Below are 23,118 nucleotides of genomic sequence, written 5' to 3' on the forward strand. Positions count from 1 at the left end.
GCCCTGTCCGCAGTCGCTGAATGTCACTGCTCTCTCTTCCTCCCGATCAGGGTAGACACGGCTCCCAAAGCGTCCCCCTCCCCAAAACTGCCGCGATCGCCCGAGGGCGCAAGGCCTGGGCGAAGGACGAAGTTTGGGGCCCTCAGCGGCGGGAGGGGGGGCGCGTTGGCGAGGACCGCACCTCAGTCCCAGCCCTGGCGGGCACACTCCCCGCCCCAAACGGCCCAGGCGTCCCCATCCTCCCGCGGACACCAGCATCCCCGCCCTCCCCTGAGGGCGGCGAGCGGAGCCCCCCGGGGCGGAGGCAGGTACCCCCGGGGCGGAGACTGGGGCGGGCGGGGTCCGGGCTGCGCCCCCGGCCGGGCCGGGCGGGCTAGCGGGCGGCGCGGGGGGAGCGGGGCTGGGCGGCGCTGCCTCGGGCTCTGTGCGCTGCAGCCCGGAGCCGAGGAGGAGGAGGCGGAGGAGGAGAAGGAGGCGGCGGCGGCGGTGGGTCCCGGGCGGGGGGAGCGCGGCGCTGCGGACCCGGGCGGCTGGCAAAGGACGAGGCGGAGGCTGAGGCAGGCAGCGGGGAGACCCAGGCTGCAGCAACAAAGGGCAGCCAGCGATTGGCCGGGCTGCAGGCGAGGTTAGCCGGGGACCGGGGTGGCCGGAGGCAGCGGCAAACGGTGCACGTGCTTGCAGACACGGGCGAGTGTGGAGCCAGGGGGGTGCACGCCCGGCGGGTAGGAGCTTGCTCCCCCTCGACATGGGATGGCAAGGAGGCTGCAGCGACATCGTTCTGCCTGCACCCGGCCTGGGGCTTGCAGGGTAAGGGTGTGTTGTGGGGGGGAAGGCTGGGAGCCAGGGAGCGGGCGAGTAGTCGCCCGGGACGGGACGGGAGAGAGGGTGGAGGAGGGGGCGGGATGGAACGCTCCGGGCGGCGCGCCCGTCCGCGCGCTCCACCGAGGTAGCTGGCGACTGAGAACCTCGAATTTTAACTTCGCGTGCCCGCCCGCGCGCGCCCGCCCGCGCCCACCCCTAAATCCTGCGGCCGCCGCCAGCGATCAGCTCTCACACAAACTTTAGCTGCGGGCTAGGGGGTTTGGGGTTGAGTGGGGGAGGGGAGAGGGAAAAGGCCTTCTGATTGGCGTCGACTACAGCCAATAAAGCCAAGCGCCTCTGCTGCGAGTAGACCAATCCTTTTCTAGAGGTAGAGGGAGCGGGTAGGTGGAAGTAGAGGTGGCGCGGTGTCTGGGAGAGAGAAAAAGGGCTGGACCAATAGGTGCCCGGAAGAGGCGGACCCAGCGGTCTGTTGATTGGTACTGGCAATGGACCCGCCCCCGGGGTGGTACCGGAGGGGGGGATGATGGGTCGAGGGGTGTGTCTAAGTGGAAGCGAGATGACCGGCAGGAACCTACCCCAATGGGCTGCGGAGTGGTTAGTGAGTGGGTGACGGACAGACTCGTAGACCAACGGGTGGCCTTAGGTGTCTGCGGTCTCGTCCAATGGAGCAGCGCCGGGGCGGGGCCGCGGCTCGGGTTTAATGAGACTCCATTGGGCTGTAATCAGTGTCATGTCGGATTCATGTCAACGACAACAACAGGGGGACACAAAATGGCGGCGGCTTAGCTCCTACCCCTGGCGGCGGCGGCAGCGGTGGCGGAGGCGACGGCACTTCCTCCAGGCGGCAGCCGCGGCTTCTTTCTCAGGCAGCGGCAGCGCCCCCGGCAGGCGCGGTGGCGGTGGCGCGCGGCCAGGTCTGTCACCCACCCCGCGCGTTCCCAGGGGGAGGAGACTGGGCGGGTGGGGGACAGACGGGGGGGGGAAATCGGGGACTTGCGACGCCCCTCCCACAGGCCTCTGCGCGAGGGTCACCGCGGGGCCGCTCGGGGTCAGGCTGCCCCTGAGCGTGACGGTAGGGGGCGGGGGAAAGGGGAGGAGGGACAGGCCCCGCCCCTCGGCAGGGCCTCCAGGGCAAGGGGCGGGGCTCGATGGTGGAGGGGCGGGGCGAGATCGGGTGGGGGCGGGGTTCGGGGAGTCGGAAGGCGGGGGCTGGCAGGGAATTCCTGAGTGGGAGTGAACTGGTGGGGGGGGGGGCAGGGAGGGTGTGGGGAGAACTGGTGAGGCAGATGGGAGGGGAAACTGGAGGTGAAGAAGCAGGTGCAGAAGGGAGAGTTAGAGAGGGATGTAATTTTAGAGATGTGGAAGGGAGACCGAGAGGTATGTGAGGGCAGGTGAAATGATGCAGAACGACAAGATTGCAGTTATCTGGGTGCAGAGTAAGGATGGGTTTGGGTGTGGTGGGTGTGCAGTAGAGTTGAGAAAATAGTGCAGAGTAGGTGTTGGATTGTGGGAAGTATTGACCCATGTGAGGGGCAGGTACAATTGTTGTGATGGGAAAGAGATATTTGGGTGAATTAGCATGTTGGGATAGGAAGCAGGTTTGCTAGCTTTGGGGTATATGAAGCATTTAAAAAAAACATGAAAAGGTGGGATGGTTATGCATGGGAGAGTTTCTGAAAGATGATGCTAAGACATCAGAACAGACTTAAATGTGAAAGGAGGGAGGGAGGCTGCTTGGAACTTGCAATCTGTATCTGTAGCAGAAAATCTCATGGGGACAGGAGATTCGGGGGCAGGGGGTGGGAAAAGGTAGCAGATGTGAAGAACGTGGGTGGGGCTAGTAGGTCTGGGTGAATGTGATTTGGTAGACTGTGCCAGGAGTGAGGATGGGGCAAAGAAAGGTGTTGGTTTGGGAGACAAGAGTTGTTTGATAAGGCTGGATTTCTTGCATGAAACTTCAGCTGGGATCTTGAAGGTGGGCCTGGAGGGTGTTCCAGGAAGAGGCATGTACCATAACTTGGAAAAGGACATTGCGTATTTTTGGATATGCTAGTGCTTTGGTATGGGTAGAGTGCAGGGAGTAGTGGGAAATGACCAGGCAGAGACAGAGGAGGTGCTGGATTACAAATGCATCAGAAAGGATTTTAAGCTGTGCATTTGGGAAGAGGGTGTTAGGATGTGTTAAATGGTATTAGACAGAGGTTGTGAAGGGGTAGTGTTAAAAAATTACAGATGTGGGAAATAGGAAAAGATGACCAGTGAACCAAGTACTTTTAGGGTGGAGGTACCAGGAATTCAGGGTAATGAGTGTATGCAGACCCTTCATATATGGACAAGAGGTGGAAGTAGTAAATGGGAATTAGTTGTGTTGGGATAGTGTTCTGTGGTGCTCAAAAAAAGTTTTATTTTTTTAAGTACATTATCCCTGTTTACTCTAGATTTTCTGGCACAGCCCTGGAATAAACCACTGTTCTTTTCTTTCTTTTTTTATTTTTCTTGAGACAGAGTCTCGCTCTGTTGCCCGGGGTAGAGTGCTGTGGCGTCAGCCTAGCTCACAGCAACCTCAAATTCCTGGGCTCAAGCAATCCTTCTGCCTCAGCCTCCCGAGTAGCTGGGACTACAGGCATGCGCCACCATGCCCAGCTAAGTTTTTTTCTGTATATATGTTTAGTTGTCCAGATAATTTCTTTCTATTTTTAGTAGAGACGGGGTCTTGCTGTTGCTCAGGCTGGTCTCAAACTCCTGACCTCGAGCAATCCTCCAGCCTCGGCCTCCCAGAGTGCTAGGATTACAGGCGTGAGCCACCGCACCCGGCCTGTTCTTTTCTTATTCATAAATTCATGGCACATATATCAAAATGAGTTCAGGTACTATTTTAGGTTTTTAAGAAGGAAAAAAAAAAAAAAAGAAGGAAAGGGTAACATCACATGTTTCAGAAAGAATAAGATTCTTCTTATCTGAGATTGTCTACTCAGGGATAAAGGTTGGTTTTTGAGGTGAAATGATGGTTTAAATGAAAAAGAAGATAGAGACAGAGGAAGGTTTTAACATTAAAGGAGAAATTTAGGGTATATGACTGGCTGACGGTAATGACATGGTCAGCAGATGAAAAGTTTTTCCTACCACCTGTACTTAGGCCTCTGAGTAGAGTGGATGTTATGTCATTGCTGTTATATGTTTATTTCACACACTGCTTGTGCAGATAGGGTGGAAACTGTCAGATGTGAGGCATAATGTGAATGAAAGGTAAATAGGGTGAGTATTGGAAGGTAGTTGAGAAAGTTTTTTTTTTTTTTTTGAAACAGAGTCTCACTCTGTTGCCCAGGCTAGAGTGCCGTGGCGTCAGCCTATCTCACAGCAACCTCAAACTCTTGTGCCCAGGCAATCCTCCTGCCTCAGCCTCCCAAGTAGCTGGGACTACAGGCATGCACCACCATGCCTGGCTAATTTTTTCTGTATATATTGTTAGTTGTCCAACTAATTTCTTTCTATTTTTAGTAGAGACTGGGTCTCGCTGTTGCTCAGGCTGGTCTCGAACTCCTGAGCTCAAATGATCCACCCACATTGGCCTCCCAGAGTGCTAGGATTACAGGCGTGAGCCACCGCTTCCCGGCCCCCGTATTGAGGAATAAGGAAGTTGTTTTATGAAAGTAGGGATATGTGAGCTATAGTGATTAGTCTTTGCTTGCAGGATGGTAAATGATGCATGGATAGGAGAAGTGGGATGAAGGGATCTTTCTTCCATATGATGCCTTAATCTGCCTTTCCGAAGTGCCTTTAAGCACCTTTTTATAGGACTCCCACAATCTTCTGATAGCTTTCTTCTGGTAGACCTGAGAAAGAGAATATACCACAATTTTGTATCATCCATTCCACTGTTGCTGGATATTTGAGTTGTTTCCAGTTTGGGGCAATTGTGAACAAAGCTGCTATGAGCATTCCCATACATGTTATCTGGTGCTCATGTGCACAAGTTCCTCTAAGGTGTACACCTAGTATTGAAATTGTTGGTTCAATTGTTGAAATGGTTGCCAGGGTCACTATTTATCCTGGTTTATGCTTGTTGTCTCAGTGCAACTATAACACCTTTAATTCGCACAAGTATCTGGGTGTACATAATGAGTTTTATGGTGACCCTAGTCATAGGGTATGCTTGTCTTCATCTTTACTAGGTACCAAACTGTTTTTCAAAGAGTTGTACCAGGTTCCTCCCTTTCCAGCGATATAGGAGAGTTCCCTTCTTGTGGTCTCCAATTCTCAGGCTTGTTAATGTTTTGAATTTTAACTGATAAGGTAAATTTTGCATTTACTTGATTAGTAATCAGGTCAAACAGCTTTTCATATATTTATTAGCCATTTGGATTTTCTCATTTGTGAAGTTCCTATTCAAGTTCTCCCCCCTTTTTAAAATATGGCTTTCTGTCTTTTATTGCTTTTAGAGAATACAAGTCCTTTGTCCTGTAAGTTGCAAATACTGTCTTCTATTCTGTGGCTAGCCTTTTCACTCTTTATGGTGTCTTTTAATGAACAGAAGTTCTTAATTTTAATGGAGTCAAATTTATTAGTCTTTTCTTTATGGTCAGTGCTTTTTGTGTCTTGTTTTAAGACTCTTTTCCTACCCTAAGGTCAAGAATATATTCTCCTACACAGTATTACCTTCTAAAAGCTTTATTGACCTTAAAAGATGTATAACTATGAGTAAAATACACTCTTCTTGACCTTAACCTCACCATTACAAATCTATTTTTGCTTTCCTTCACTTCCTTCTATTCTCTGTCTTGAATTTTTACTTGTCTGCAACTGTAGCTAAGAGCCAGGTGCTGACTTCCCCGTGCGCCTTAGGAGAAAGTGGTCATATAGACAGAAGTTCAGCCAGATTAGATTTTACAGGTCTCCAGCTGACTGTATTGCCTTTTTTTCTTTTATGAGCTAGCATTTTATTGTGTTCTGCTATTGTCTGCCACCATTCTTCTTTCATATTTGTTATCTCAATGATTCCTCTTAACAGTTCTGTAAAACAGGGTTGGAGTTTCATGTTTACAGATGAGAAAACTGAGACTTAAGTTTGATTTAGTAACATGTCCTATATCCCATAGCTTAGGTAGCTAGCAAAGTGGGGACTGGATCCCTGACTCTCTAGATACTTCCTATCACAGCACGCCTGTTTGTTGAATAAGATTTCAGAAGCCTATTTTTTGATAATATTAAAAACCAAAGAGAACAACTCTCTTAGTTTTAATAATACATGCCTTAATTAAAGGATGTGAAGATAACTAGTGTGAAACTGGAAAAAATACTTCTCTCTGTGTAGCCAGTGGACCATAAGTGGTCCATGTATGGGTGACAGAAGAGTCATTAACCCTTGAAATTATATGCCAATGTGTGTATGTACATGTGTTCATTTTTAAAAATAGATCTATAATATTCTTGAGACTCTCAAAGGGGAGCCCTAATTTGTTTTCAGAATGTACTGGATATTTGTTCTGCCCACATCTGTAATAAAGTTAACACAGAATCCTGAAATGATCTGTTTTTTCAAAATAATCTTTAAAAAAAGTTAGATGTTTGATTTTTTTCTTAATATATTGTTCTCAGTCTTTCTCATTAAAAACTGACTAAAGCTAATTTGTAATTAGGGACAAATCTAGGCTTGAACAGGAATTTTTAAATGCCAAAAAAAGACACTCTAAATTTAGTTGATTATTTAAGTGAAAGTGCTTAGTTATAATATCATCATTACTAATCAGTGTACCCTGGCTCCAACAGCCTGATGACTTCAAATGACTTTTCATCTTGTCTCTAAAATCCTCTGTTTTACAAGGGATCAAATTTCCTGTGAGGTTCCTAACAGTGTGATTACATTTTAGAGACTGAAACTATTGAGCACTTAAATGCAGGGATGACTATGCAAACTTAATTCATGGGTTTCACCAGGAGATTTGGGACATGTCTCTACTAATTTATGATGATGATGTTGAAACTAATCTTTGCTAGGGATTATGGAAGCCATAATAGTTTATTGATGGTTCAGTTATTGTTTGTTGAAGCACATTTACACAATTATAGTTTAATGACATAACAAGGATATTGTCAACTAGGAGAGCATGACATGAAAAATTAAACTTCCAATTAATATAAAATGTATTAGTTGAAATGATTATTTTCATGGTGATTTAGCCTCTTAGAAATCCTTGGAAAACACTATTAGCTTATGAATTGAAAACTCTCTATGTTAATGAATAGTGGGAAAGAACTTAGTATTACTCTAAAAAGATGGGGAATTAAATATTCAATTCAACTAACATTTTATTGAGTGCCCGCACTGGGCTGGCTGCTGAATTAGGCTCATAAATATAAGTTGAACAAGATTGATGTTTGGAGAGATGAAATACTGGTTGCTTTTGTTTCTTCTTTCAGTCACTCTTTCTTCCAGCCTCATAGTGGATGGATACTATTGCCAGAGTGATTTAAACATTCAACAAACTTTCTGTGTGTACATGTACTTCTGTATGCATTATTGTGTCACCTGTACCTGCAGTGGCTTCCTATTACTTCATCTGTCATGTTCACATGCCACAGTCTTGCTTTTGCCACAGCTAACTTTATTTCTTTATCCTTCTTAAACACATACCTGTTTTTGGCACATGGACTTGGTGTCTCTTTTGTTTAATAGCTCATTCTTAGTTTCTGTTCTTTCACTTTGATTTCCTTCCTTCATTCGCTGATGCATTCATTTAACAAATAGGCATTGAATCCCTCTTCTGTTCAAGTTGCGGGCCTGGGAAATCTTTGGGCATGCAATATAACAATGAGTCAAGCATTAGTGCTGTTCTTAAGAATTTTACAGTCTAGTAAGGGAGACAAGGTCAGTACACAAATAAGCATAATACAAAGTGGGAAATGAATGGCAAAATAATAAGAAGGCTAAAAGCTTCTTGTTAGACAAAGATAGATGTAGGGCTTCTGAGATGGTGTTGTTTACACTGGGCTATGAAGGATTTGAGTTTGGGCAGAGGGACCAGGAAGTTCTCTAAGTTCATCATTGTCTTTCGAGGTCTAGTTTATTTAAGTCCCATCCATCCAAGGGGTGTTCTACCCATCTGTACTCCATGTGGTTTCACAATTGTTTCTAGACTTTTTCCTTCTGTAATCAGAGGAACCCTTTCTTTGAAGTGAATCTTGTGGGGAAGCCCAATATATAAAATAGTTATGGTGGAGCCGCACTGTTAGGTACAAGGTGTTATGGTGGCCCTAGTGTTTAACCCATAAAGCGTACCTGCAGGTGATAGCCAAAGTACTTCACAAGATCAAAGAGTCTAGTTTGAAAACCAGTGGAGAGACAGGAAAGAGTGTGGGCTTTGGCATTGGAATTAAAATCCTTCATGACTTAATGGCGCTGAGATCTTGGCCAAGTCAGGCCTCAGTTTTCCTTTTATAAAATGGGGCAACAATGCTATCTGACAGGGTTGTTTTAAGGTTTACTGGTAATTAATGTAAAATACCTGGCCCACAGTAGGTGTCAGAAAATGGTTGGCATTATTATAGTCTAGTGCTTTGTTATTTTTTTAAAATCCCATAATTTACTGTGGTGAAATTCGTATAACATAAAATGAACAAAACATAAAAAAGTGAACAATTCAGTGGCATTTAGTATATTCACAGTGTTGTGTAACTACCATCTCTATCTAGTTGCAAAACATTTCCATCAATCCAAAATAAATTCCCGGCCGGGCGTGGTGGCTCACGCCTGTAATCCTAGCACTCTGGGAGGCCGAGGCGGGTGGATCGCTCGAGGTCAGGAGTTCGAGACCAGCCTGAGCAAGAGCGAGACCCCGTCTCTACTAAAAATAGAAAGAAATTATATGGACAACTAAAAATATATATAGAAAAAATTAGCCGGGCATGGTGGTGCATGCCTGTAGTTCCAGCTACTCGGGAGGCTGAGGCAGGAGGATCGCTTAAGCCCAGGAGTTTGAGGTTGCTGTGAGCTAGACTGATGCCACGGCACTCACTCTAGCCTGGGCAACAGAGCGAGACTCTGTCTCAAAAAAAAATAAATAAATAAAAAATAAATTCCCTTACCCATTAAGCAATTTCTTCCCATTTCTTCTCCCTGAAGTCCCACCATTCTATGTTTTATCTATGGATTTATGTATTCTGGATGTTTCATATGAATGGAATTATATTATATGTGGCCTTTTGTGTCTGTTTTCTTTCACAACGTAATGTTTTTGAGGTCTGTCCTTGTTGTAGTAGCATCTTTTGGCACTTCGTTCCTTTTTATGGCTGAATAATATTCCAGTGTATGGATATACCACATTTTGTTTATCTGTTCATCTGTCAATGGACATTTGGGCTGTTTCCACCTTTTGGCTATTGTGAATAGTATCATTATGAACATGGGTGTACATGTGCTTATTTGAGTATCTGTTTTTGGTTCTTTTGGGCATATACCTAGAAGTGGAATTATAGGGCCATATGGTAATTCTCTGTTTAACTTTTTGAGGAGCCCCCAAACAGTGCTTTGTTATGTCTTAATTGCTTCTTATATGTTCTGTCTCCAGCTTTGCTTTGTTTTCTTCATAGCATTTACCACAGGGCTGCATGCAGTGAACATAATCTCGCTAAATATTTGTTTGTTGTTCTTTGTTTGATTAGTATTTATAACCTTACCTCCCAATTCACATGTTTTGGGCCTCAAGCATTAATTTTAGGGGAAATAGATGCATCCGGGACTTGAAGTTAACAATATCATCATAGGGATGATGTTTGATGTGTCAGACAGCAGATAACTTGTTAACCAAGGATGCTATTTTGAGCAACTATGCCAATAACCTGAGCTGGGTGGTAATAGAGGAAAAAGAAGTCAAAGTCTTTTCCCTTAAGCAGTTACATTGTTTCGGAAGATACTGGTAAGATTTGTGGATGCTCATTCAGTTACACAATAAGCTTTGAAAAAATCCAGGAGCTTATGAAAGTAAGAGAGCTAAAAATAACTGTTAGCAAGTAAAACTCAGGGTGACAGAAGAGTAAACTCTATTATTAATCTTTATTTTTTTCTACCACTGTTTTTGGCTCATCCCATAATCTCATGACTTGGTTGTTATAACATTGATTTTGAAACAACACACAGCTTGAGTAAAAGCTTAGAGAAGGCCTCACATAATAGTTATGAGCCAGGATATTTTGACTCTTCTTATGCTGACACGAATACTTCTGAATAATGTTGATGTTTATATAATACTAGTGAAGCTAAAAGCTCAGTGCTGGACTAAGCATTTCTCTAGATATGTTTAGAATAGTTTGTAATGAATGATTTAAATAGTGTTATAAGACTGTATGATACAACCATATAATTTACTGATATTTTGTAGTCAAAAATAAAATGATTCACAACCTTAGAAAGTAGAATAATTTAATTTGATGTAGCATGAATCCCCAGAATTAATTTGGAATGATTTGCTACCTTTTTGATAGCCTTTTTGTCTAACTTTCAAGTTTTTATAGAAAAAAATGAAAAGAGAATAATGATTTTAGGGTTTTAGCTTGTGATAGAATGTCCTATCTACATATGAAACAAATCCCAGTGCTCTGAAAAAGAGAAGTGGTGTGGATAATTCCGAATCAGGGAAAAAAAGATCATTTTCTATTTGGCTTTTGAATGAATTATGCATTTTTTCCTAGATTTGTCTCTCTAGTTAGATACTGCTTAGGCTAAAATGAAATTGGTTTTCAATCTATTCTCTTAGCTTATACCAATTTACAGTGGGGCCAGTGGGATGTTGGAAACAAATCAGCCTAAGATTAAAAAATTTGCAGTGGATAATACACAAAGTGGATAATATACATGTGTTTAGTTGAGAATTGGCTACAGATAAGAGACTTCTGATTTTGTTCCTCTCCTAGCTGTGTATTTTTTTTTTAAACACTGTGATTCTGCTTGTAGCAAAGAGCTGCTGAGTTACATCTGCTTCTGCCTAATTAGCTCTGTTGGTTGGTGTCAGATGAGAGCTAATTTTGAGATTAAATTGAGGAGTGGGGTGTGTGTGTTGGTGGCTGGGGGAGGGGAGAAGGAGGATGTAAGGTTGCTTGGTTGTTTTATGTAAGATCAAAATGCAGTTATTTATAGCTGTGGTTTTAAATTTGTTTTTTGCCTTTCAAGTAAAAATGATCACAACTGTCTTAAAATGTAACTTGTGTCAACACATATTTACTATTGTGGAAACTGGTACATCTTTCCTTTAGGTGAGGTTATTGGTCATATCTTGGTAATCCATTCAGTGCCAGGTAGCCTTTGGGACAACAGAGAATGCTGCCTATTAATGCTGATCTTAAAACAACTTTTGGCTCTTTTTTTCCCCCAGGTAAAATGTTATATCTGCCTGGCTATTTGAGTAATAGACTTTTTTCATGATGTGATTCTTTCTTAGGAGTCTATCACAAACCTGATTTTTATTTTTTATTCTTATTTTTATTTGTTTTGAGACAGAGTCTCACTCTTTTTCCCTGGGTAGAGTGCAGTGACGTCATCGTAGCTCACTACAACCTTAAACTCCTGGGCTTAAGGGATCCTCCTGCCACAGCCTCTCGACTAGCTGGGACTACAGGTGCACACCATGGCGCCCAGCTAATTTTTCTATTTTTAGTAGAGATGGGGTCTTGCTCTTGCTCAGGCTGGTCTCGAACTCCTGAGCTCAAGCGATCCTCCTGCCTCAGCCTCCCAGAGTGCTAGGATTGTAGGCATGAGCCACCACACCTAGCCCAAACCTGATTTTTAAAATTTGAAGAACAGATCTAGCTTTAAAGAAGAATGAAATTTACTTCTTTAGGCACTTTCCTTGGGTCCTTGGGGCTTCATTTTCTGTCCTGAACTCCATGTTTATAAATACCCTTTGGTATTTTTTAACATATCACCAAATGTAGTTTACTAATAAACTCATTGTAGCTATTTGTCTTGAGTAGTTATGGAGACCCATAGATGGTTGCTGGATTTAAGGGATGTCCTTATGCCCAAATGAACATTCACTTTTTTTCTTTTGGCAGATTTGCCTGAAGACCTGGACAATCTTCATTTTTGTCATGGACTGTTAAAACGTTTGGAGTTCCAATTCTGGTATTTTCCCTTGTTACATTTTTAAGGTATAAAATGTCAGTCTTACTGAAATGTTTTAGTAATGGATATGAATGATTATTTTGATTGTGGGTAAAGATTGTGGTAAAACCTTGTCATGAAAGTATATTTTGGGTATTAGTTATGAAATACATTTTGTTTTAATGTATGTTTATTTGTTTGTGTAACCAAAATGCCTAAAAGCAATTTTGCAATATTGGACACTTTCCTATAACCTCTTCTGCTTCCTGCAGTTGTATTTTATGCAGTCAAATTGAATTAGTTGTGATTCATCGTGAATAAATGATGAAAGATGAAATAATTACTTGGATACAGTGAAATGTCTTCTAATGAAATTTTGCCCCAAACCATTTTACTTTGGAAAGATCAGTTTCCTGTTCTAAACTTACTGACACAGAATGATTCCTGTGTTCTATCCTGAAAGTGGTTGCACTGTAAAAGCCAGTGATTTCATTCCTTAACACACTGTGTTCCAAGTCTAACATTTTTGTCAAAGATTTATATAATGACATAGGTGACAGAATCAAGATTCAAAACAATCTTTAGCACGTTGGAAGATAGACTCAAACCAACTAGATGAAAGTGAACTGCAATGAACTTTAAATCCCAGCATTTAAATTTGCACAAGGAAAGGAGTGGAAAGACCTTCAGCTTAACAGTATTTTAAAAAAAAACCCAGAGATTTTGAGGATGTCGGCTTTGGATGGGAGTCTGCCAACCTCGTCATTTGCTGACAAATTAATAAACTAAAAAAAAAAAAAAGACCTGAGATTTTTAGTTGGACTGCATGCTCAGCATGGCCAGTTGTGTGGCAGGGCTGTTAAGGAAGATCCTGTTATCTTGGGTTGCATTTATGGTTGGATAATGCCTGAACTGCCAGATTTTAAGATGGGCATTAGCCAAACTAGTGAGAAACCAAGAGAAGATGGTGCTTGGAAACAATGTAATATATGGAAGGGATAGGGAACTGGGATATGAGTGGTCTAAGGTAGGGCCAGAGGTAGAGTGGGGTTTGGTTGTTAGTAATTTTCAAAACATATTTGTTTTCAAATATTTGAAAGCCTGTCATATTGAAGAAATACTAAGAATGTCTTGAAATTGTTCCAAGGAAACTAGAACTAGTGGGTAGAAGCTATGGGGAAGCAGATTTTTGCTTCTCTGAGCAAGAAATATATTATAGCTAGAGCTGTCCAACAGTGGTGCGAGCTGCCTTGAAAAGTGACACATTATCAGTCACTGGAAGTATTTTAAATAAAAACTCAATGGCCCATCTGTTGGGAATACTGAACAGGGATCTCTTACTGGATGACTGGAGGTTAGACTAGATGACTGCTAAGGTCCCTTCAGCTCAAAATTTCTTAATCTGAGGGGGAAAAAAATGGAATGAACCTACAGTTTACTCATCACAAATAAGACAATCTGTTTAAACTGCCTCTTTCAAGCTGACTGTTTGAAAAAGTATAGTTCAATGGCCCATTTGTTTTTCAGCAACACTCAAGAATCTTTGAGAGCAAATGTTATATTCTTCAGTATATCTGGCTAAAGTTTTTGAGGAAAGATTATTTTTTTCTTCTGGGTACATTCTATCTAAATAAATTACTAGAGATAACTTTAATTTTGTATTTTATGAGACATTTTTCAAAGTATATAGACATTGCATTTGATGGAAGTGATGATAGCTACTATATATTGAATATTGGACACTGTGTTCATTTAATCCTCTTAACAGTCCTGTAAGGGATATTCTAGTATTACCTATAGGTAAAGTGATGAAGCTTAAGTCAGTTACCCAGGGTTTCTCCCCTAGATATTAATAGAGCTGGGATTCAGACCCACTGTTAGTCTCTTCACAGGGGCAGAACTAGCTAGGACAGGCCATTGTGGCTCAGGTGAGAACAGCTCTGGACCTGGATTTTAGAATAATAGCATTTGAGCCTTAAGTCTCCTATTGACTGTTACCTTGGGTGAGTTCCCTCTTCCTCTGAGCCTCAATTTACCCACAGAGTTGTCTTGCAGATCAAGTGACATACTCTGTAAACTTTGAACTATAAAAAGAATGAAGATGTGGACATTATTATTGGAGAGCAGATTAGAGCCCAGGTCTAGCCCATTTCCCAGGCCAGGGCTCTTTCTCCTTGTGTTCTTTGTAGATGTGCTCAATATCAGATTGGAGATCTGGGATGGTTTTTTATACACCAGGAATCTTTCAGAGAGCAATACCACTATCCATCTGGAATTAGATTTGTATGAACCTGCCTTGTATCGAGCTGTTTATTGAGCTAACTGGGTATTAAGATAACTAGAACGCTATGTGAATGTATTAAATTATTACATGTACTCCAAAACTATGTATTGTCTACTATGCATCAATTTAAAACAGCTATATTACTTAAAAGTGAATTGTTATGTTACTATACTAGTTTTAGTTTTCCAACCTGTGGGTTAGAGTGTATCACAGACCCTTTATAAAAGGATAAGAGGGTATGATCCTAGAGAAGTAGCTAGATGGGCCAGCCTGAGCAAGAGTGAGACCCTGTCTCTGCTAAAAATAGAAAAGTTAGTCGGGTGTGGTGGCATGTGCCTATAGTCCCAGCTACTGGGGAGGTTGAGGCAGCAAGATTTCTTGAGCCCAGGAGTTTGAGGTTGCAGTGAGCTATGATGACACCACTACACTCTACGTGGGGCAACAGGGCAAGACTCTGTCTCAAAAAAAAAACAAAAAAGAAGTGCGTACATGGGAAGTTTTTTTTATGTGTGAGACTTGGGAAATACAATACCTAGCTGAAAGCAGGATTATTACTCTTTATAAAGTTTAAAATTTCTCGAAATAAGTTTGATGTACTTCCATCAGACTTTTTGTATCATAGACTTATTCTTTGATGTTGATTTTATGTTTGTGGTAGACATATACCTTGAAACACTTTAATATAATTTCATTAATTTCAATAAATGTAATCCATTAAATATATAATTTAAGATGTTATTTCTCACATGCCTCATAAGTGACTTCATATAAATAAGTGAAAAAAATCCTAAAAAAAATTTCTTCTCAGACTGTGACCCAATTTCTGGTTGGAAAATATAGTCACTGGGGCTGTATTACACAATACCTGCCTGTCATTACTTCTGTGGTCATTTTGCATCTGAAAAAGTAATGCTAAAGAATCTTTTAATTTATTTTTATAAGTTCCATTATTAAGAGCTTTCCCCCCCTTTTTATCTTTTAAGGTCTTGATTTCGCAGTTAAAGATGTTCTTCGTCCGAATGCAGTCTTTCTTGTTGGTAAAATAAGAAAACTATCAACATTGCCTGTTTGTCCTCTTTTGAATCTCTTAAGGAAGGATGTTTGTGAGATGTTGCTTAAAATGGTCTGGAATACTCTGTCCATTTGTTGAATTGTAAATGACTTTCAAATGTGCAAGTTCTGTTAAATACAAAGAGAACCTCTATGGGTAACTTTTGTGTTGAAGAAGTCATTTGTCAACCATGGTAAAACTTGCAAACCCACTTTATACAGAGTGGATTCTTGAAGCTATACAGAAAATAAAAAAACAAAAGCAAAGGCCCTCTGAAGAGAGAATCTGCCATGCGGTCAGTACTTCCCATGGGTTGGATAAGAAGACAGTCTCTGAGCAGCTGGAACTCAGTGTTCAGGATGGCTCAGTTCTCAAAGTCACCAACAAAGGCCTTGCCTCCTATAAGGACCCAGACAACCCTGGGCGCTTTTCATCAGTTAAACCAGGCACTTTTCCTAAGTCAACCAAGGGGTCTAGAGGATCGTGTAATGATCTCCACAGTGTGGATTGGAATAAACTTTTGAGGAGAGCAATCGAAGGGCTTGAGGAGCCAAATGGCTCCTCCCTGAAGAACATAGAGAAGTATCTCAGAAGTCAAAGTGATCTCACAAGCACCACCAACCACCCAGCCTTTCAGCAGCGGCTGCGACTGGGGGCCAAACGTGCCGTGAACAATGGGAGGTTATTGAAAGACGGGCCGCAGTACAGGGTCAATTATGGGAGCCTAGATGGCAAAGGGGCGCCCCAGTATCCCAGTGCTTTCCCATCCTCGCTCCCACCTGTCAGCCTTCTACCCCATGAGAAAGACCAGGTAAGTGAAGGAGGAATGTTAATACATTCTAGATATTGTTCTTTTGACTCTTACAGTTTCAGTTAAGATGTTTTATGTGAACAAAAGTTCTGAGTAAAGTTTGATAAAATCAAATGTTTTGCCTTGGAGCAGGCTTTTATAGTTTAAGATATATATATATTATTTTACAATATACATTGTTGTATATAGTTTTACAATGTATTGAAGGCTTCCTCATTGGTTGGCTAAGAATTTAATGGGATAAACATGTGATTTATTTTTTAAACTCTAATTGCCAATCATTTTGGTGCTTGAAGGTACCAGGATGAATAATCCTTTTCTTCAAGGCAGGGTCATGTATATTTAAAAAATCTAAGAAAGACCATGTGTGTTTTTCTCTTTATTATTATTTTCACAGAGGAATCTATAGATTTCTTATTTTAATACTGATAATCTGTGCATTTGTGAAATTATTTTAACATGCAACCTAAATCCGTCTTGTTTCAGTTTCAAGTCATTTATTGTTGTCTGGTTCTCAGTAGGTATAGGTGAATGTCTCATATAGTATCTTTTTTATACTCTTTGATTTCTCTAGGTCTTATGTTATTTCTATAGTATTTATAAATAAATGGCAGAATTCTCTTTACTGCTATGATTTTTAGTCTTTGGTTGAGTAGGAGTTTTCTTTGTTTTGTTTCAAAGCTACTGAAATTACCTCCCAAACTAAAGTCAAAGTAGAGCAATAGCAAGTTATTTATGATTCGGGCCCTCCAGTTTTGGGGCTTGTCTGTCCTTTGGGTGAACAGATACATTGGTATCTGTTAATTTTACATCTTGTAAATCATTGACTGTTGTCGATAGAAAAGGTGGTTGTATCCGTTAACTACAGTATTAGAAATGATTGAAACACAAGTATTAGGAAAAGTTGTGCTCCTAATGGCTTGCTTCTCCTCTTTGGATACCATGAAGTCTTGAAATGGACCCTGTTTCCCTCAGTGCTTTAGCCGGTTAGGGGCACAGCTCTAGAAACTGGGTAGGACCAGGTGGTTTGCCTTTCCATGGGCTGATCTAAAGCCTAGCATTTGTTTCTTAACTGGATTTTAATTTTGTTAGTCTTCTGCTACATTTATTTTATCCTTTGGCGGTAGTTGTGTTTGTATAACCAACCCCCAATTCTCTGTGAGAGAATGTGGGCATATAGAAAGAAGTAAGAAACCTATGAAATTTTCTTCTTAATAACATTTGTTTAAAATATAGAAAGTGACTCAAATCCTAATTCCTGTGTCTGACACAGTCATATTACGCACCTCTGTTTCTCATTAAGTATTTTTATAAAAGCTAATACCATGAAGAAATTCATGAAGGGAGTATAGAGCCATTTCTTGATGGATTTGGATATCTTTGTTTTTAAAATATATATACCACCATAAGGTATGTTAAGGTTTTACAATTATTAGGTACGTGGAATAATTCTGGCAGCTTTAGGCAATTTAATAGTACGTTACAATAATTTTGTGATCAGGGGATAATCTTACTTGTGATAGAAGAGTCACTACAAATTTTCCACAGTTCCTTTCCTATCCTTCTCTTTAACCTTGCCCATCATTTCTTGCTAACCTTATCATTTTTTTTTCAGGCAGCATCTGTATGGAAGTATTTTTAGTCTAAAGGAAAATTCATGTCTGAAAATGTCTAGCATTGAGAACAGAGTAATTTATTGCTTAGCATGCAATTGTTACTGCTATTTTTGTGATGCTGATCTTTTTTTTTTTTTTTTTTGAGACAGAGTCTCACTCTGTTGCCCAGGCTAGAGTGAGTGCCGTGGCGTCAGCCTAGCTCACAGCAACCTCAAACTCCTGGGCTCAAGCAATCCTCCTGTCTCAGCCTCCCGAGTAGCTGGGACTACAGGCATGCACCACCATGCCCGGCTAATTTTTTCGATATATATTTTTAGCTGTCCATATAATTTCTTTCTATTTTTTTAGTAGAGATGGGGTCTCGCTCTTGCTCAGGCTGGTCTCGAACTCCTGAGCTCAAACGATCCGCCCACCTCGGCCTCCCAGCGTGCTAGGATTACAGGCGTGAGCCACCACGCCCGGCCGATGCTGATCTTTAAATTGTCCAGTTAGCATCATCATATAACAAGGAAAGCTGAGAAATGTTTTCTAGAATTTTTTACCTGATGAAATTTGTAGATTAGTTCTATCAAGTAATCACATTCTAATTCTTATAAAAGAACAAATATAAGTAAAAATCAAACCAATTTTGCAATGTGTTTGTATTATATATTACAATAGTGTTTTTCCTTAAAAAATGAAATAAAACTACATCATAATATATTGCCCTTTGAAATGAAAAGTGGTAAATAGTTTAAAACCATGTAAACTCACTAAGTAAATTTAATAGAAATTCTTAACCTGGGATCCAAGAATGAACTTGGGTAGGTAGCCCACAAATCCTCTCAAATCGAATGTAAAGTCATGTGTGTATCCACATGTTTTTCTAGGGTCAGAGTCTATAGCTTTTATCAGATTCTCAAAGGGATCCAAAATATCAAATAGCCAATGTGAATATTTTTTTGTACTGTAGTAAATAGTTTGAGTTTCTTATACTAAAATTGTGATATGTTAATTTGTGACCTTTGATTGTTCTTGCTTTGGCTGCTGAACTTGGATCCATATACAGATTGATGTACTATAGTTGCTTGTATACACGACTTTTTCTAATATATTTGGAAAAGATTATCATTGTTTTTGATGTGCTAGAAGTCAGAATTTGCATTGTGGGAGGAAATTTATGATATAAATAGAGACTTAATAAATGGAGTGATTTCAATCACAATTTAGTCAATTGATGTCTTTCAAAGAAGCTGTTATTTCTGATTACTTTTGTTGAGCAGTTGCATTTAATTGTGAAAAAGAAAATAAAAATAGTAAACATAATAACATTTTGTAAGTGTTAAATGCTGGCACTATTCCAGGTGCTTTACATTTATTATCTCCTTGACTCATCACAATAACTGTGAGGGGGATAGACTATTATCCTTATTTTACAGATAAAAAACTGAGGCCGAAAGTGATTTTCCCAAGGTCACTTATAGAGCTGGTGAGTGGTGAAGCCAAGATTCCGATGAGACAGTCCTGATTCCAGAGCATTTTACCACTGGGCAGTATACTGGTCAACAGTGGTGGCTTTTTATTAACAGTAAAAGTCTCTTTTCCAGTTCTTTAAATGGTTGGAAGCAGTTTTCCCCCAACAAATAGATTTCCATTATTTTAAATTTGGTAGTTGCAATGAGCTTATTATAGTTTTTTAAAGCAGACACTATTTATAATATTAACAATATGGAAATGCAGTAGAGAAAGTAGTAAATCTGTGTCTAATTAGATTTAACATCATCATCATTCCTATGCATGACTGCTAGGAGGAATACAATGCAAGTTAAAATAGAAGGGCTCCCTCCTTTCTGAAACGTAATTGCACATCTTCTGATAGTCTAGAATTCAAATTGGGTATTACCACACTGGCTCCTTAGCATAAATTCTTTGTATTTATTTAAGAAAGCTCTCTTCGGTGAGGTGATATGGAAATGAATTAAACCATTGCAGATAAAACTTTATCTTTGACTTGGTGAGGGAACTCCTGAAGGATGGTATTAGTGTTTCTCATTAAAAGTGGTAAAGCTCAATTAGGTCAGATTATGAGGACTTTGGAAAGTCAAATATTCTAAGAGAGACTTCAGTTATCACTGCGTACTTTGTAGCATTAAGATTCCATTTGAACATTCGGGCTTTAGCATTTTTATAAAATCAGTTTAGTTCAATTTTAAACAGATTCCTTGGTATTTCACTTCATTGAGAATATCTTCATAAAATTTATTAAGTGTCAAGTCTTGGTCTGTTTCTAGTGCAGTACATAATATAGGAACTCTCATTCTAGGCCAGTATAGTAGTTGGAAGGTGGGACACTTCCAGTCCCAGGTAGGGCTTTTGATGTTTTTCTTTTGAAGAAATGAAAAAATCACATTAGAATCTTACAAAAACCTTAAAACATAATTACAAAAACTGTAATTACAAATACTGTCAATAAGGATAAGATAAAAATAATTTTAAAAACGAGCACGGATGATCAGAAATGGGGCTGAGAGACAAAACTGTGATAAAAATCACTCATCATGCGTGGTCTTGGCTTGTTCAGTTGTTTATTCTATTTGTCTACCACCACCTTTTAAAGAGATGCTTTATTAGGGTTTTTGGCAATGTTATCAATATGAAATATTTCCATAAGTAGAAGATAAATATACACCCTACATCGGTTTCTTGTGTAAATGCCATAAGTTAGAGAATTTTATTTTTAGATTTTCCTTTCTTTGATTTTCTCCACTCTGTTCTCTCCACTATCCCTGCTCTAGAGCAGACCCTCCTCATCTGTTCTGGGACTTTTCCAATCCCCTGTACTTTGTGAAGGACCATTCACTAGTCCATATTGTTCTGTGATGTGGCTTCCAGAAGTCTCTCAGCCCTAGGGGGATCATTCATAGTCTTGGATGACTCTGGATCCTTTTGTCAGAAATGTGTATATTTTCTACCTGCAAATTGTAGAGAGTCCGAATGTCTTCCTGTCTGTTGACCTTCTTAGTTTTCCTTTGAATTGTTGTCCTTTGTATCGCACATGTCATATTTCTCAAAGAGTGTTCAATTATGTGTATTTAACTGAAAGTTGGATAAAGCCCTAAATATTGTAAAATTTACTTTTCAAAATAACCTGGATTTTGGAATTGGTATGTATGAAAGTCAGTTTTAGAATCACTAAAGTCAGACAGAACCTATTGTAATGTGAAAAACTAGGTGGATCAAAAACTTGCTGTTCCAGGGTCAGGGAAGGAAAAAAAGTGTAGTTCATGTTCTTATAATTAAGCTTCAGAAGTTCATCAGAATAGAAGAGTGTCTGAGGACTGCTTTTGTGAGCAGGTAGTACCAGTTGTTGAGGCATTGTTGAGAGAGCACGTGGATTGTCTCAAACTAGTTTGTTGGGTCAAGGGAAAGATAAAATGAAGAGTGAATGAGTGTTTCTATTGCACTCTGAGGCATGACAGCTTGTTGCACCTTTGAGCTTTTATCAAGATGGGACTTGTCTAGACTTCTAAGGAAACAGGCTTGGGGTAAAGTAGAAACATTATGTCAGAGGATTTTAGATTGTTAACATGAATGTTAAACATTCTCTTTAACTCTTTGGATCTTAGATGTATTTGATACTTTTGATACCTTTTTTGTAACACGTGATCCTGTCCTGAATGATCAGAAGCTTTTAGGAGTTTACAATTGTATTCCATGTTGCCTATTTGGCTTATAACAGCTATATTTGTGATACTTTCAGTGCTAAGAAAAATCTGTATTTTATAGCTTTGAAGTTATTTAACAGTTAAGTGCTATTTGCTGATTGTATGTGAAATGGCAAAGATTTTATTCATCCTTTCCCTTCAAACTTTATTTAATAAATGGTACAGTTTGATGTTTCTTAAAATGAAGGTCTGTATTCTTTTCATATAATTTATCTTTGTATATTATTTCTTTTTTTTAAATTTCAAAATATTAAGGGAGTATAAATGTTTTTGTTACATGGATAACTTTTATAATGCTTAAGTCACGGCTATTAGTGTGCCCATTACTCAAATAGTGTTCATTGTACCTGTTAGGTAGGTTTTTACCTCTCCCCTCTACCTTTCTCCCTCCTCCTTGATTTCCAATCATTTTTACTTCTTTCTGTGCCCATGTGTGCCCATCAGTTAGTTCCAAATTATTAGAGAGTACATGTGGTGTTTGTTATTCCATTCTTGAGGTACTTCACTTGGGATAATGGTCTCCAAGTCCATCCAAATTGCTGCAAAAGACATTAATTCATTCCTTTTTATGGCTGAGTAGTACTCCATGGTGTGTATATGTGTGTGTGTGTGTGTGTGTGTGTATACACATATATACACACACACCACATTTTGTTAATCCACTCATGAATTGATAGACACTTGGGTTGATTCCACATGTATATTATTTCTAATACATGAGAATTATGATTGTTTTATCATTGTAGTGGCAATGTATTTTGATTGTAAAATTCATGACTTTTTGTTTTGTTTATAAAGCTGCTTTTTCTTGGTCCTGTGCATTAAACTACAGTAGATTTCATGAAACTGTTCTTCTCTAGTCAGACCAACCTTTAAAATGTGAATTTGAATCTTCCCAGGTACTTTCATCTCTCCAATCTATTAATGTTTCTAAGTACATAAACATCAATTAGCTCACCAAATTAAAGTTGGCAAATGAGTCAGCCTTGTAGTTTACTTGTGACATTTTGAGTTAACAGAGCCATGAGGGAAGTATGTTTTGGTGGGTGGGTGCACTTATCTCCCTGCCTTCAGGTGGTGGTGGGAAGTTTGTGTGTGTAAGAGAAGGAGGTATGGCAATGCATATTGCGAAATGCTAAATGCACTTACTGTGCTTCTGCTTGGAACTGGACTGGACCACTTTCTCGGAGAAGTCGCCAGAAGTTGCAAACTGCATTGAATGCCTTTTAATTAGCAGAGTATAATGTAGAGTATACTTTTTAAATTTTGTTTTGTGAAAGGTAATATTTTGAAAAATCTGCAAATGAACAATATAGACAAAATTCTAGAATGAATGACATTAGATTTTAACTGTGAGCCTGGTCTCTACAAAGATACAAAATAAATACTAATCAGTAGTCTAAGCAAAATCCAAGATGGATTTGTAGTAATTTGACAAGTGAGTTTAGAATTCTTTAGCCACTATTTTTTAGAAACCAGCTTTTTTCATACATCCTTTCTCTAATTTGCTTCACTTTTGATCTTTGATAAACCAGCTGCAATTTTGTTTCATTAACAAACTTAACTGGTTAACAGATGTTTGCTTTGGCTCGATTGTGTCCTTTCTATTAGAAACAGCATAAGCGTACATAGAAGCCATGCTGGGCCTTTTCCTGTCTGTAGCTAGACAGGCTTTTCAGAAGAGCAACTTAATTTTATTTACAAGTTCAATTTTTGATCCTCTATATTATTATTGTAG

General features: G+C 40.1%; 1 protein-coding gene across 16 annotated transcripts in view; it reads left to right on the forward strand.

The window, feature by feature from the left end:
- The first annotated feature begins 202 nt into the window (after positions 1–202).
- The window catches only part of KAT6B (lysine acetyltransferase 6B), a 185,374-nt gene continuing 162,458 nt past the window's right edge, over positions 203–23,118 (forward strand). For 6 of the 16 annotated variants that reach the window (XM_069460948.1, XM_069460950.1, XM_069460953.1 and 3 more), the window contains exons 1-3: positions 1,547–1,736; positions 11,866–11,935; positions 15,182–16,060. In XM_069460948.1, coding sequence (XP_069317049.1) covers positions 15,440–16,060 — 621 coding nt within the window. In that variant the 5' untranslated portion in view covers positions 1,547–1,736; positions 11,866–11,935; positions 15,182–15,439. Of the gene's footprint in view, positions 305–426; positions 626–1,546; positions 1,737–11,865; positions 11,962–15,181; positions 16,061–23,118 lie in introns of those variants that run through there. The other 10 variants (XM_069460949.1, XM_069460951.1, XM_069460955.1 and 7 more) reach the window with 5 other exon arrangements.

The sequence above is a fragment of the Eulemur rufifrons genome, chromosome 28, assembly GCF_041146395.1.
Source record: "Eulemur rufifrons isolate Redbay chromosome 28, OSU_ERuf_1, whole genome shotgun sequence".
NCBI classification, from domain to species: domain Eukaryota; kingdom Metazoa; phylum Chordata; class Mammalia; order Primates; family Lemuridae; genus Eulemur; species Eulemur rufifrons.